This window comes from Anastrepha obliqua, chromosome 5, assembly GCF_027943255.1.
Source record: "Anastrepha obliqua isolate idAnaObli1 chromosome 5, idAnaObli1_1.0, whole genome shotgun sequence".
Lineage (NCBI taxonomy): Eukaryota > Metazoa > Arthropoda > Insecta > Diptera > Tephritidae > Anastrepha > Anastrepha obliqua.
The window spans coordinates 18,581,731-18,598,923 of record NC_072896.1 but is presented as its reverse complement, the minus strand read 5'-3'; the positions used below and the strand labels follow the sequence as shown (position 1 = coordinate 18,598,923).

At 39.5% G+C, this 17,193-nt stretch overlaps 1 protein-coding gene across 1 annotated transcript in view; it reads left to right on the top strand.

Moving 5' to 3' along the window:
- LOC129247760 (chaoptin) overlaps nt 1–16,864 on the top strand; it is a 45,429-nt gene extending 28,565 nt beyond the window's left edge. Inside the window, exons 2-4 of the mRNA XM_054887046.1 lie at nt 9,869–9,979; nt 12,494–15,815; nt 16,109–16,864. Of these exons, the coding sequence (XP_054743021.1) occupies nt 9,869–9,979; nt 12,494–15,815; nt 16,109–16,282 (3,607 nt within the window). The 3' untranslated portion in view covers nt 16,283–16,864. The remainder of the gene's footprint in view (nt 1–9,868; nt 9,980–12,493; nt 15,816–16,108) is intronic.
- The last annotated feature ends 329 nt before the right edge of the window (nt 16,865–17,193 follow it).

Genomic DNA, 17,193 nt, shown 5'->3' with positions numbered 1-17,193 from the left:
AAAGCACTCAAAAAACTAGCCACTCATAACCAGGTCTCACTGATTTGGATACCAGGGCATGGGGGACACGAAGGAAACGGGAAGGCAGCCAAAAAAGGAACAGAAGGGCTATTTATTGGCCAAACCCTATTTTTCGGCTTTAACAAAAAAAATATAAAACAAGAAACCAAAAAATGGTTCCAAACTAAAATCAGGGAACACTGGAACCGCACAAGTGGCCTTAATCACTCCAAAAAGTTTTTGAATTTCAATGCCAACGGAGCAAAATCTATTCTAACCCTAGATAAAAAGGGTCTTAGCTTACTCTGTGGAGGACTTACAGGTCACTTTGCCTGTAATGAACACTTTAACATCTTAATCTAGTACAAGATTACCCAGGTTCTGCTGTGATGAAGAGGAGTCTACGGAACACTTAATCACCAACTGTGAGGCATTAGGCCACAGGAGATACAGAGTCCTGGACTCGTACCTACTAGAGGAGAAACACCTGCGATTCTTCGGTATACTATCAGGTCAGTCCATAAGTCCATTAATAAAAAAGATGTTCAAAGAATTTCTTAATCAATAATATATATTATTTTCCATCATTATATACAATGTCTTCCCAACGTTTAGTCAAATTTTTAATTCTCTGCTCAAAAGATTTTTTGTCCTTGGAGCCAAAATACGTTTCGACATCCCTTTCTATAGCTTCTTTTAGGGAGTAGATCTTGTTACTCATATGGGGTTGAAGTCCACGGAAAAGGTGATAATCATGAGGTGCAATACACGGAGAGTATGGTGGATGCGGCATTAGCTCCCATCCCAGCTCGTTCAGCTTGCCTAATGTTTGCCTTGTGGAATGAGGTCTTGCGTTGTCGTGGTGAAAAAAACTTTGCGTCTATTCACTGAAGACGGTCGATTTTTTTTAAGTGCCTCATTCAGGTTTGGTAGCTGATGGGAATAATAATCAGCAGTTATCGTCTGGTTTGGTTGCAGAGGTTCAAAATAAACAATACCGGCCATATCCCACCAAATAGACAAGAGAATCTTCTTGGGGTGAACGCCATCTTTAGGGGTCGGTTCTGGTGTTTCACCTTTATCTAACCATTGGCGTTTGCGAACAGGATTATTGTAAAGGACCCATTTTTCCTCACCAGTAAAGATATGGTTCCAAAAACTTTCATTTTCAAGCCGTTGCAGCAGTTGAGAATACACATTCACTCTCTGCTGAAAGTTGGCGATGAAAAGTCTATGCGGAACCCATTTTCCCAGCTTTGAAACCTTTCCCAACTGAACCATGTGCCTGTGAACTGTTCCTTGCGATGAATTTACCTCTGAGCTATCATATCGACTGTCAAATTTGGCTCAGCTTCCACGAGTTCGAGCAAGGCGTCGGAGTTAAAGACTTCAGGACGACCAGGTCACGTCGCAGTTAGCACTTCGGAATTTTGAAAACCACTTTTGCGCAGTCCTTACACTCACGGATTCCTCTCCGTAAACAGTGTTTATTTCTGCAGCAGCAGTTGTTGCATTTTTACCACTTTTATAAAAAAAATACAAAATATGCCTCTTGTACGCGTTCGAAGATTGCATTTTATTTTTTAACAACACGTACTTCTATCACTTGTTGAATGCACAATGTATCAAAGAAAATATAAATAGTTCCGTTATATTCCGCGAATAATTTTTTGTATGCAAAAATCGTACAAAAGTGAAATTATGGGTAAAATACGCACAAACTTATGTACTGACCTGATAAATAATTATAATTAAGTAATTATGGGCGCACAAAGATCCATCTGGTCGCAGTGCATAAAGGTCTAAGCCGAACCCGTACAACCATTACCATTACCAACAAAATATGAACAATATTCTACTACACCCTTTATTCTCTTATTATGAAACTTATCTTGACTTCTCATATTCATATCCATATCTTCACAACATTTTCGGTGTTCTCTATCCTCCAGCACTACAAAATTGTTTAAAGAAAAAAAAATAGTGAAATGTATATCAATACACTTTTATTAACACGAAATTTGCGTTTCTCCATTAAATGTTTTCGCTCATTCCGCACTGAAGCATATTTTCCTCTAGTTTAGTCTCAACCTGTGGACTGTATTTACGTAGTTATATCTAATATGATACATCCACATATGTATGTAAGTATCATATTTGCCAGCTCTTATTACGGCCATATAAGATAGCAGCACAAATACGTACCCACATATTTACAGATATGTATATTTGTATACATATATCTTTAAATAGATGTGCACAGTAGCTATACAAAGTAAGACCATAGATACGTATGTCCTCCAGTTTGCCGCTCTCTAATGTGCTCTGTAAGACTTCAGCATCGAATGACTTGCAACAGCTGCTCTTGCCACTTGATGTCATAATTGGCCATATTTAGAAAGCAATGATGAGTAGCAACAATGTGGAAAAATTGTTTAAGCAGAAAAGTTGTGACGATTTCGTAGTTACGCCATTAGTGCCTTGGATATAATGGGTGGAGAAACTTCAGCATAAGCACAAAGGGAGTAAAGCAATTAAATTATGAAAGAATTTTAGTATAATGGAAGCTTTAGGAGTAGAGTATATAGCTGGTGTGACCCAAATTTCACGCACTTGCCAAGATAACTGTTTATGGCTTATTTCTGAAGTCAACAGCGCAGCCAAAGTGTTTGATATTCCAAAAAGCTATTCTAGTTTGTTTTAGACTACAGTCGACAGATTGGCAACCGAATTTTTAACGGGTGCTTAATGAAATTCGATTTATATCGATATATTCTTTCATACGTGAGTAGAATTGATCATTTGTCTTTAGCTAAACTAAGAATTGTTGCAGAATTTATTGAATACGAAAATTTAAAAACACCCTTCACTTCTACTGCATGTGGTCAAGAAGCCACCAGGAAACGCCAAGCTTTTTGTTGAGTTAAGAAGTTGATTTAAAAATGGAAAAATTCTGTAACTTTATTTAGTTTAGAGACGATGTTGCTCATGTGTGGCTAGCTACCAATCGGTAGGGTGCACGTTCTGGCACTCACTGTGAGCATAGAGCATCAGAACTATAGAAAGTGGTTTTATTTCTTAATAGCGGTCGCCTGTCGACAGGCAATGGCAAACTTAGGAAACCATCTACCATTCGGTTCAAACAGCTCACACTTTCCGGGATTAGCCAAAGTATCCTCTATATAATATAGCTTCCGAATACCCGTTCGAGAGCGAGCCAACGTGAGAAGGCGAAGCATCCCAGGGTAGCTGATTGTGCGCTGGGTTTGGGACCTGCCACATAAAAATCCTTGCGACGTCTACTACAGCCGCCATGTAAAGGAGCGTAAATTCGGTGTCGGATTTGTTGTGGTAGAGAGACTTCGTCGCCACGTACTGTCGTTCACTCCGGTGGGCGAGCATCTCGCAATAACCCGCATCTTAGCGCTAATTTGCGCCCACGCCCCGACGGAAGAGAAGGACTATGCCACCAAAAATTCCTTCTATGAGCGCTTAGAGTGTTCCTATAAGCGCTGCCCCCGCCACGACATAAAAATCGTGCTTGCCGGCTTCAACGCCAGGGTGGGCAAGGAGGGAATTTTTGGTCCCACAGTCGGAAAATTCAGCCTGCACAACGAAACATCCGGTAACGGACAGAGGCTGATCGATTTCGCCGGGGCCCGAAACATGGTACTCTGTAGCACCAGAATCCGGCATAAGAAAATACACCAAGCAGCGTGGCTCTCTCCTGATCGAAAAACGCGAAACCAGATCGATCATGTTGTGATAGATGGAAGACACGCTTCTAGTGTATTAGAGTTGCAGCCTTGTATTGTTGTATTACCTTGCTGCTTACCTACGCAAAAAATGCTCAACTTCGAAAAGCTGCAATCAAAACAGACAGTCAGAAGATTCGCCACTCGACTCTCACTCTTGCTCTCAGCGAGTACTGCCAGCAAACCTGAACGTGGCTCATTTTTAAGGGGGGAGCCTGATTTATGAGGTCTAAAAATTGCATCTCTTTCCGATTTTTTTTTAAGGAAAAAATTAATTTAGAACTGCAAAGTTTTTTCTATCTTTTAATGAACATTTAAAAAGTATAAAAAATTTTTGTACTGGTTAAAATAAGTTGAAAAAAATGTTTAACATAGAAATTAGTAGAGCGCTGCAACGCTGGAGTTTCCAACTGGCGTACAAGATACAGCTCGTAATTATTATCAAAAGCAAAAAATTCAAATGGATTTCTAATTATCATGATTTTTTATTCTAAATGAAGTAAGAAAACTGAGAGAAATTCCAAAATTTCTAGTTTTTGGAGGTTTTAAAGAAAAAAATGCCTTTCTATAAAAAAAAAATTCACTTCAACTTGGTATAAAAATCTTGAAAAACTTTTTTTTATCTATTTTGTTAGTTCAAATAGAAGAGAATTTAATACTGAAAGGAACAAGCTTTGACTCATTTCAAAAGGTCCAATAGTTTTTTTTTTCATTCATGTACGCCAATTCAAAGAAATCGTAAAAATGAAAAGTCGAGAAAAGAAGATAAAGTTTAGCTGTCCGGTCACAGCGTAACTACCTAACGCTCGCCTACCTTTGGCTTTGTATCTACGGAAATATTGACAATTAGGTTCTGTAACTTTGTATGAATATTCTGAAATATATTAGGAATCGCTGAAAACGAAAAAAAAAATTAATTTTTTTGACCTTATAAACCAGGCTCCCTCCTTAAGCCTACACTGAATTTGAATTAGTAAAAAAGTAAAAAGTCGGAGAATTAAAAAAAATTAAAAAAATTTATCAAATTTTTGTGAATTTTGCACAATATTTAAAACCTTGATTTACAAGGCCGTTGTTAAATAATGAACTATGTTTTTGTAAAAAATTGACGAAAAAACTTTGGCATGAAATTTGTTCTGAATGTTGTAAATGGATATAATGACTAAATTATGTGATCTCAAGTCTTCGTATCTGTCATAAAAGTGTGTTAAAAAAGGAGCTACTAACTGACGAGTAGACATCTTTTAGTTCTACGGAAGAATATACAAATAAACTGTCAGCAACTCACACACCAGTGCCAAAAACTAAACTCCTTTGCTCTTTAAAATTTATAAATACACAAAATATGGTGACACATCATCAAAATGAGCCCTTACAATATAGCTGTGACGCGTTTATCTAAGCACACATTCACAAACCCACGTACACGCGCATTCCCGCCTTTGAACAACTCTCTTTGAAGTGCCTAAACGATGGCTGTGGTGGCAAGTAGATGCGAGTCATTTGAAGTCACTTAAAAAGCATCACAACTGACACAATTTTCCAAAATACTAAAAATGTTGAGCTCAGCCATTTTCGAGTAACCGCAAAAAAGTTGCACAGCTAACGTTGACACACAGAACAAAGGCTGATAGTTGCAAATATACTTTACTTTCTTACTTCTAACACAAAATTTTATGATACCTTTTTGCAGTCAACTTTGTATGTGCGAGTGTAGACATTTCTTTGCTGGTCATGCCACAAAAATTTTCAAATTTGCACATTCATATGATGATCAGCAAAAGGTAGAAACGCCAAGGTAACAAAAAACAAAAAAAGAAAAAAAGCTTGTAGTAAAAGAAATGCATGTAAAGTTGACTCATGTGTGTCATCAAAAATTTTGAATATAACATTTTTTACTCTCTATGTACAATACATACATACGTAGGTATGCAGCTCATGCGCAGTGTGGCGCACGTGTGCGACATAAATAGTGGAGTGCCCGGGGGTTTTGACCTCGGATCTCTGAGGGACTGAATGAATTGTCATGTAACCAACAGGATTTTCTTTTGTATGCTCTAAATTGTAACTTCTACCAATATTATATTGTGCAATTAATTTTTTCATTGTTTAAACAAAAAAATATGAAAAATTAATATATTGGAGCATAATATAATATTTAGTTGGAAATAATTTTTTTTTAGTTCTATGTTAAATTTTACTTAAATAGATAAAGAAAAACAACTTCCCAACGTTATATATTATTGGTTATATTATGGCTGGAAGTGGGATAAAAGAAGTTCTTTCTATATTACCATTTATGCAGAAAATACGATTGATCACATAACGTCAGGACGTGCCTATGCTAGAGCAATACGTGCTCATACCTTATTGCAGCAGGCTTTATCACAATTAATTTTTGAAGATCTTAAGGAAAATAATGCGGATTTTTTAAATGTATTGAATGACGAATAAATATCGATGATTTTTGAAATGTTCAATTACAATGAAATTACAGAAAATCAAGGATTTCAAATGCTGAGTAGAATTTTTGAAGATAAGTTAGTTGAGCTTGAAAATAAACATAAAACATCAAAACTATGGATTACGTATTTTCGAATGGTAACAATATTGAAAGACTTCATTGCTGCCGACCTTATGGGGGATTGGAATTTACATCTACATAGTACTGAGCTGATGATTCCACTATTCGACGCATCAGGACATTTTCCCTATGCGAAGGCTGCACAAATTTATCTGCAAGATATGAAGGAATTACAGTGTAAAATGGATCCAGCAGAGTTCGAAAAATATACAACAGGATATTTCACATCTAGGCGATCAGATATTTTTTTTCTGGTATTGCAAGTGATCAGACTTTAATGAAAGGAATAAGCGTCGAAGGGGGTCCTTTTGAACGAGGTGCCACTGAAAGTGTAGTTTATAAACGGATCAGAGGAGTTATTTATAGAAAAGATATTATTGAAAGCATAGAAAATTTTTGTGACATATCTTTCAATAAAATGTAGCGCCTATGATTAACATCAGTGAAATTGAAGATGATATATGAAAAAATGTAAATTTTTCAATAGACAAATTTTTTTGTTAATTCATTTTTAAATAGTCATAATTTTTTTGTTTTTAATAATTAATTCGATTTTACTTTTATGCTATATTATAATAACAGAAAACATTTTTTTATTTTTTTTTTGTATGCTAATTATTTAAATAAACGAATAGTTCACATAATATTTTTTTTTTTAACATTTAATTACCCATAATCTATTTATTTTTTCATTTGCTTCCACTTCTGTTACAAAAACAATAAATTCTACAACGTTATTTGCATTATAGCACATAAGGTATTGCAATCATAAATTTTTGCTATTTAAAAATCAAATGCACAACTTTTAAATAGGTAGAGATTATTATTTATGTTATTCACAACACATTTTCACAAAGATAATTTAATTTCATCTAGTCCCTGAGACATCCTAGGTTTTAACGTTTTTAACGCTCCAGACACTCCACTAAAATGCAGTCGAGTGAGTTGAATAAAAGTTGTAGAGCCTCATACAGATACTTGAGGAATGTTATAAGTGTGTGCATGTCGGTATGCATAATCAAGCCAACTTTTTATATTTAACCTGCACACAACATCGGTGTGTACATAAATACTCATATGTGCGTCATTGGCATATGCTGACCATATAAACGCACACATATACATACATGCATGTATGCTTGAACGAAAAAAAACATACTAACCTATGTACAGTATGTTCTAACATATGTACGAGTATGCATGAATGTTCTAATATTTTCAACGCTGACTCTGTGCAAAGCTTATTTTCCTTTCATTCCTTTCCTGCCCTCTATGATTACATTCAGCTTCGTTCTACAGGCTCAACTTGTTTGCGAATTGTGTGAACACTTGTCAAATAAAAAAGTACCTGAATTGTGAGTGAAAGTGTTTGCTGAAATACACATGAATTTGCTGGTTTGTTCAGCGTAGCTATTTTTAGTTTAAAATTTTCTAAGCTAATTTTGTGGGGGGTTTTTCACGTGCGAACCACACAGCTAATATTTTCTTAATTTAAATGACACAAAATACGAGGTGTGTTATTATTATTATTGTTGATTGGCTGTTTGTGCATTGCGCCCCGAATAGATCTACTACTGTGGGCAAAAGATAAGGTGAATTTATTTGTCAACGTTCGCGGGATTAAAATTTCGCTCTAGTTATTTTTTTCATGAGTTGGCAGCACTGTTAATAACATCTGGGCTAACTTTCATGTGAATGTCATTATCAGTAATATATTTACGCTTGTGTTTACGAAACGACCAAGAGTGCATTTTTCGATTTTTACAATGTCTGATTTGATTGAGCAGAGAAGTGCCATCACATTTTGTTTGCGGAATGAAATTTTGGCTTCGGAAAAGTTTAGCATGTTGCAAAAGGCATTTGGTGATTCTACCATGTCGCAAAATGTTTATAAGTGGTACAAAGACTTCAAAGAGGGTCGAGAACGTGTTGATGACTTGGAGCGCACCGGACGACCATCGACGTCAACAGATGACCAACACGTCAATAAAGTGAAGGAGTTAGTGCTCAAAAATCGTCGGTTGACTGTTAAAGACCTTACTAATATGATTGGAATATCAGAAGGATCTGTGAAAACCATTTTGAAAGACCATTTGGGCCTACAAAAAGTCAAATCTCGTTTGGTACCGAAAACTCTCAATTTCTTGGAAAAAAGTCGTCGCGTTGATGTGTGTGAAACGATGCTTTCAGACAATCAGGACAAGCTCAAATGCATCATTACGGGAGATGAGACTTGGATTTATACTTACGACCCTGAAACAACCGACCAATCAAGCGAATATCGTGCTAAAGGCGAGGCCAGACCGAAAAGAGCACGTCAACGTCGTTCAAAAATAAAGGTCATGATGACAGTTTTTTTTGATTTTCGTGGTGTGGTGCACTATGAATTCCTTCCACCTGGCCAAACTGTTAATAAGGAATATTATTTGAGCGTTATGCGTCGTTTACGTGAAGCAATTCGTCTAAAAAGACCAGAATTATGGGCCAACAACTCTTGGTTTTTGCATCACGATAATGCACCGTCTCACACTGCACTCGTTCTTCGTGACCATTTCGCCAAAAATTCGCCTGATTTGGCTCCGTGTGACTTCTGGCTATTCCCAAAACTCAAGAGGCCACTCCGGGGAACGCGTTTCGAGTCGATTGAGGAGATAAAAGCTGAATCGAAGAAGGTGCTGATGGCACCGGAAATGGACTATTTGACATGTTTCGGGAATTGGAAAAATCGTTGGCATAAGTGTATTTCATCGATATTATTTTGAAGGGGATGAAATTGATTTACAAGAATAAATAAAGATTTTTCATTTTACAACCAAATTCACCTTACTTTTTGCCCATAGTTCACGCACCAACCCATTCGGCTACGGCGGCCGCTATTTTACATTTTCATTTGTCAATAAATAGTTGAAGAACCCCCACAAGAAATATTTTTTTAATTACGATTTAATAAGGAAACTCGAACTTGAAACACCTTGTATTAACAACACTTCAACATTAACAACATGCAGACAAAATTGCATGTTTTCGATAAATATTTGGTGGCTTTTTGCCACTTACCAATACAAAGGCAAATGAGCAGTTTGTGGTCTGCACACATTTCCATAAGTGTTTTGTCAAAAATTCGTTAGCATAATGCAAAATGGCATTAGCCGAAATATGATTTTAAACTGTCGAGTGCTGATGTACGAGTATTCTGCTATTAGATGAAAATTCATTTTGAAGTTTGCAGTTATGCCAGAAAGTGGCAGTTAAGCGTTTTGAAGTGTGCAGGTATTCCTTTTCAAAATTAAATTGTAAAAATTATAGACTTGATTGTGGTATGACAAAATGCTTTCAACGAGTTTGAAATGGCAATAGAAATCACAATTTTGATTTACTAATTAAAATCGCATATTTGATTAAATTGAATGAGTTTTTCGTTTAGCCGAAATACACTCAATAATACTTTATTTATTTGTACATATATATGTTTGTATTATATGTATATGCTATGAATATTTATATTTATTTTTTTTCTACTCTATTGCAGCACAATGACGCATTCGCTCATGACGCTGGACATATCTGGCAACAAAATGCAACACATACCGTTGGAGGCATTGCAGAAATTGCATTCGCTAACCCGGCTTGTGGCGCAAAGGTGAGAAAAATCGAAATTTAAAATGCATTTCATTCAAAAAGTAAATAAAATTTTATAAAATTATATGAAATTATAAAAATAAGAACGCTCCACCAACATTAAACATTCTTACGGCACCACAGCTATCTAAGTACTCACACCCCATCGCATCTAATCACATCACAAGTGATCATATCGTATTCAGATTTACTAATTCCCGTATTTCCGTCACTTCTCTTTAAAGCTTATTTAAAATATTAGTTTGGGAAAAAAGAAGTGCATTATTTTTGCGTAAAATTCAGAACTTTATTTACGATGTTTCGAATTGCCCGATATGGATCAAATATGCACCGCACAATTTTAAAGGTAGCTTCATAGTGTCTCTTTCACAGAAGTCTTGGCCCTTATTCTAAATTAACAACCACGTTCTCCCACTCTCATCGGAAGTTAGGTATCTTGGAGTGATACTTGATTCCAAACTCCATTGAAAGCTATACATTGAAAATCGGGTAACGAAGGCCAGTATAGCCTTCTACTCCTGCAAATATACAATATATTCGGTAAAAAATGGGGGCTCAAGCCACAGGTCGTGTGGTGGATGTACAACGCAATGGTTTTGCCAATGGTGAGGAAGCTCTTCGGAAGGCTATAATAACACTAAGCTGGGAGGGTGCAAAGGACTGCATACATTGGCATCACCGGAGCATGTAAAACTTGCCGCATTGCTGCCCTGAATGTCCTTTTCGACTTTTCCGTCACTTCCATCGCGGCTCAAAGTGCAATCAGGTTAAAGGAGATTGGCCTCTGCAGGCAATCTGTCAAGAAACATGGTAGCATTTTCGGGCAGTTACCACCGTATTTCTCGGAACTTCGAACAGATCTCTCTATCTGCAAACTAGAGTTTGAGGGTCGTGCTAGGGCAATCTTTCCAAATAAGCAGGATTAGATCGAGGGGAAAGTCTGCACTGAAGCTTGCACCTCTGTCTTCACTGACGGTTCTAAGCTGGAATAGGGAGTAGAAGCAGGGGTTTTCTCTAAATCAGCCAATTTATCTATCTCCATTAAACTGCCGAACACTGCTAGTGTTTTTCAAGCAGAAGTCTTTGCGATCCTGCAGACATGCAAAATGTTTAGAACACGCGGGAACGAGGGAGATATTAACATTTTCTCCGATAGTCAAGCCGCGATTAAGACTCTGATGACGCCATGGAGCAGAACGAAATTAGTAAACTCCTGTAAGGAGGAGATCAAATCTCTTGGGCGTGCAGGTAACGTTTCTCTAATCTGGGTTCCAGGACATAGGAAAATAGAGAGAAAGGAAATTGCTGACGAGCTTGCCAGGAAGAAGACTAAATTAGCTTCAGAGACCTCCTACCCGGCCTCGGCATCCCCTTGACTGTTGTTAAAAAGGAACTGCACAAATTATTTCTCAGGAAAGTGCAGAAAAGATGGAGCTGCATTTCTTCATGCGCTATTTCGAAAACCCTTTGGCCGCAATACAATATACGAAGGACTCAGAAAGTCCATTGGACTCCTCGCCATTCAATTCACAAACTCGTAGCTGTCTTTACCGGTCACTGGACGATCGGCACACACGCAGACAAGCTAGGGTTGCCATTTAACCCCTATCGCAGAAGCTGTGGAGACTTTCAGAGAAGGAGACTGTAGAGCATTTTCTCTGTAAATGTTCAGGTTTGGCAGCTACACGACTAAGGTCACTGGGCGCTCCTTTCTTCGACAGCCTGGGGCAGTGCGCCAACCTAAATACAATCAATCTCCTCCTCCAGCTCTTGCTGGCTGTAGATAATCTGCATGTTGGAGGTCTCATAATAGTATCAGAACAGTGCTTTAGTGCTACTTGAGGAATGCCAGACAGGCATTTCAACCATTTCACCTACCTACCTACCTAGGAGAAAGTTTAGTAATCGATTTTCATCTCAATTTCTCAATCGATCTTCTCTTAATACTAATTTCTTATTACACAGAAAGTTTCGCAATGAGAGGAAAAAAGTGGTAATCGCTTTGTGCCAGATACGGACTATTCGTTGAATGCATTAAAACTTCCCAACCCAACTCCCGAAGCTTTTGACGAGTCACTACAGACGCGTGTGGCCTTGCGTTGTCTTGATGAAATGCAATATCTCTTGTGTTGACCCATTCTGGTCGTTACTGGTCAATCGCTAACTTCAAACGGTCCAGTTGTTCGCAGTAGCGATCTGAGTTTTAGAGTTTCCATTTGGCCATACAGAAGCAACTTTTAACAAATGATTCCTTTCAAGTCCCACTAAATGCACAATGGAACATTTCTTTCCGATAATCCTGGTTTGGCCACCGATTTAGGCTCTAAAAATATTTTCTCAAAAATTTCTGCCAGCGAAGTACTAATGTCAACATTTGCTTCTTCAGTTAATTTATATTTTGTTAAATTTTATTTGTACCTCTTTCCCAAAAACTCATTTTAACTGCGCTCGTTCTATAAAACATCAGCTAACTCACACACTTTCCTTATTTTCCTTCTCTTCTAACCACCAAAAGGAATCACATCACTTCGCTCGAAGGCAATTGGGAAGCTCTCTTCGACACATTGCGCTCTCTACACCTTTCGGGCAACGACATCACCGAAGTGTCACCCTTCGGTCTGCATGAAAATGGTAATGGCGTGAATGGTGGCGGTAGTGGTCATCCCTCCAGCTTGGCGGCGATCACGCGACATGATGAGCTGGCCACCACAAAGAGCGGCCACAATAACGCGCTGAACACGCTGACTGGACTGAGTGGATCTGCGGGCCACATACCAAGCACGAGCAATCACATTGCGCCCAGCAAACCATTTAGTCGCCTTCAAAAGCTACTCTGGCTAGATATCTCCAATAACCGCATCTATCATATAGCGCCCAACTTCCTGCCACGCTCATTGGTCACCATCGATCTATCGAGTAACCTGCTCACCGTTTTTCCACAACAACTCTTCGAGCATCTACACGGGCTACGTATCGTATCGCTACGTGACAATTTACTGCGCAGCGTGCAAACGAAAGAGCTGCGGTTGGTGCGCATGCGACTAGAAAAACTCGACATGGGCATGAATTTGGTAGAGATGCTGGAATCAGATTGGTTTCAAAACAACTACTCAGATGTGCATGTGCGCGCGCTCAATCTGGAGAAGAACTATATACGCCAGCTACCACCGGCCGTGTTCAAGGGTACTGGCATTGTGCATTTGGTTTTGGCTTTCAATGCCATCGAACGCATACATGTCAATGCCTTTGAAGGTATAACTGAGACGTTGGAGTATTTGGATCTGGAGCGTAATGAGCTAAATGCGGTGCCGGGGGCGATTAGTACGCTGCACAAGCTGAAGTATTTGTATTTAGCCTCGAATAATATTTGTCAGCTAACCAATTTGCCGGAGAATACGGAGAATCTGCGCGTGCTCAGCTTGAGCGGCAATAATTTCACGATGATTCCGGTTTTGGCGTTGCGCAACTATACACAGCTCTCATATCTCAATATGGGCTACAATCTGATATCGGATATACCGGAGGGCATTTTTGCGGTGGATAATTGGGGTGCGAACTTGCAGACGATATTGTTGCGTAACAACAAAATCACGCACTTGCATTTGGGCTCCTTCTATGGGTTGGAGCAAATACAGGAGATCAGCTTGAGCTTCAATGACATCAACATACATCACCCTATGGTTTTCGAGAATGTTTCGCGCACGCTGAAAATACTTGAACTCTCATTTGCGGTCTTCCCGGCACGCATTTTGGAGTCAATCGATCCACTCGATGCGCTAGTGCCGCTCTCACAACTAATGTGGCTCGGTTTGGACAATAATAACCTGAAGATGCTGTCGAATGAATCTTTTGCGAATATGCGCGAACTGAGCTACATCAATTTGGCATTCAATCAAGTTAAGCAGCTGCCGCGTGGACTCTTTCTACCCGACGTACACAGCCACTTGGTGGAAATCGATCTCTCGTACAATGCCTTGGAGGTCATTGCACGTCATACCTTTTACAATTTAGGCGACCTGCAAACGCTTAACTTGCAATCGAACAAGTTGAAATTGTTGGAGCGGCATAGCTTCTACAATTTGGAATTTCTGCGCTACATCGATTTGTCCTACAACCAATTGGCCAACATCTCACATGGCGCCTTCACCATACTACCCAACCTCGCTGCCTTGGACTTGATGCACAACCACCTGTGCACGCTCTCGCTAAAAATGTTCCACTTTGTCTCCAACACCAGCACACCGCTGCGGCTGAATGTCACCTACAACCAGATTTCACACTTCGAGGACGAACTCAGCTCGTACATGTACATCTATAACCTGGATATCAGTCACAATGCGATCAGCAAGACCGAAAGCTTCGCTAATCTCGCTAATACGCTACGCTTCCTGAACTTGGCGAACAACAACATTGGTGGTCTCGCCAACCATGCATTCGGCGACTTGGAATTTCTCGAGATACTCAACCTCGCACATAATAATATCACTTCGCTGCGGCGTCGTAGTTTTCAGGGTCTAAATAGTTTGCAGGAGTTGGATCTCTGCTATAATGGACTCGAACAGCTGCAAGTGGAACAGTTCTCGAATCTGCGCAAGTTACGCATACTACGCGTACGTGGCAATCGTCTGCGTGCGCTTCCGCGTGAGGTATTCATGAATACGCGCCTCGAATACTTGGACATCTCCGAGAATCAGCTGTCAGTGTGGCCGGTGCCTGCCTTCTCAGACGTCGGTTTTACGCTACGCAGCATACAGATGGCACAAAATACGCTCGAGTATCTCGACTCCAGTATGTTTGTTAATTCGCAGTTTCTCTACGACATCAACTTGGCGTGCAATCGCATCACTGTACTGCCCGACAACACCTTCACTTTTCTCAACAATCTTACCAACTTGGAATTGTCGCAAAACCCGTTGGTTACCACCAATCTGAAAGAGGTGTTCTTGCACACGCCACGGCTGCGACGCCTGAAAATACGGCGCATGGGTCTTTATGTGCTGCCACAGCTCAGTCTGCCCTATCTCTCGCACCTCGATGTGAGCGGCAATTACTTGCAGGAGCTCTCCTCGCTTCACGAGATGCGTCAGCTGCGTCACGTGAATGTGTCACATAATAAAATCGTCAATGCCAGCAACGTTGCCGAACACCTACCCACATCTGTGCGTGTACTAGACCTGGCGCACAACCCACTGCGACGCATCACCGCCCACGATTTCGTTGCTCTACGCCATCTAACCGATCTAAATCTGCTCGACGTGAAGGTGAGCAATCCGTCGGTGTTTATCAAATTGCGTTCTCTGCGCAGCTTACATCTTACGTCGCATCAGAATTTGGGCGAGATTGTGGCACGCATACCGGGCCTGCAAGAATTACGTGTGCATTGCGTCGAAACGAATATCGGCCCAGAGCTATTAGCGAGGCTGGTGAATAACACGAAATTACAGTTGCTAGAGTTGTATGGCGGGAATGTGCAAACTATAGCGCCGGATGCGCTGACGGGATTAGCGCGCAATCAACATTTGCTGGTGAAAATCTCGCACACCAGAATATCTGACTTGCCGCCGGGCATTTTTTACACACTGCGCGCCGTGCCACAACTGGCTATCGACATTTCAAACAACAAAATCAATGCGCTCGCGGCAGACAGCTTCTATCCGAATAAGACCTACTGGGATACAGTGGGCACACGCAGCATTATGGGCGGACTGGATACGTCACAAAATCCGCTCGAGTGCGAGTGCGGGCTGGTGTGGTTCGGACACTGGCTGAGGCGGTGGTTACGTGAATCAGCGCAAATTAAAGTGATACAAAAGGATGAGATGAAACGGATGGTGCAGGTAAGTCAGAAAAATGCCAAAAGTATACGAACTACAAAAATATATTGAAATTAGTTGATTGACTTGTGTGTGTGCATGTATTTTTTTTTTTATTTACACACTTACAAAATTAATGTGTTTTCTTATTTTCCAAAAATTCTTTTGCGTTTCGTTACCTCGCACGAAGCTACCGTTACCCGCACACATTATGCGCGTAAGCCTTTTTTCTGTTTATTGCTTTATTTTTGAGCACTGAAGCCTTGTGCTTTATCTACTAATTTTTTTCTGTTTTCTACTCTCATACCTCTCTACAGCGCGCGCGCTCCAACACTTGTCACGATCCGACAACAGGTCGTCGCCTGCCCATACTGGAGATCTTCCCCGAAGACCTGCTGTGCCAAGCGAGCGCGCTCAGCAGTTCAAGTGAACGTCTGTTTCTGCTCTCATTTGCGGCGATTGTGCTGCCGCTCTTCACAATGTCGCTTTGATAATTGGAAGCGTAGAGTATAGCGTGAACGTAACTGTAAGACGAGCAGCGAAAGCACGGAGAGTAAAGCAGCAGACCGTGCATGTAAAGTACTAAGTAGAAGCAGAGCACTGTAAGTGTGATGTAGCTGTAAGTGTTGCCATGTAAAAATTAAGAAAGAAAATATTGATTATCCTTAAACAAATTGGAGTGGTTCTTGCTTTAACTGTTGAACTGAGTGGAGAAGAAATGTGTTGTTGGCTTGACGAAATGTAAATTATTGTAAATTTCCTAAAACAATGTTAATTTTAATTATGTAATAGCAAATGTAAATCTGATATAGATATAAGTGAAGAGATCATAAATGAAACAGTTTTTAAGCCGTCGTTAAATTTAAATTAAATTCTTTTTATATAGGTTGAATGATAAAAAGCATGAAATACATTTATAGTTGAAAGCAAAGATTTTAAGAAATATAAAAAAAAGTCGGCACAGTATAGTGTTAACTGTAAGGCCATTGATTCCTAAAACAGTTACTTTCTACTAACAACTAAATATATAAGACGATGATGATATGATACATAGCAAGAAATAGATTATAGCACTTGGGTAACTGGAAAATATAAAAATAAAATAAAATAGAAAAAAATATACTCATAAATATATATTGGGGCATGAACAAAGTGGGGAGACCAATTGGAGAAGAGAAAGAGAGAGAAAAAAGCAGTTAGTAGGGGAATGGTCGTTATAGCTCTGGCACACGCTTATGCATTTGCTGTCCAGCAGCTTATATGTGTGCGTGTCGGGTGCATGACACTAATAACAAAAATTTTTGATTTTCATCATGCAAAAGCCGACAACAAATATTTGTGACACGAAGCAAGTACGTGTGTCACCCGACACGCACACATATAAGCTGGACAGTAAATGCAT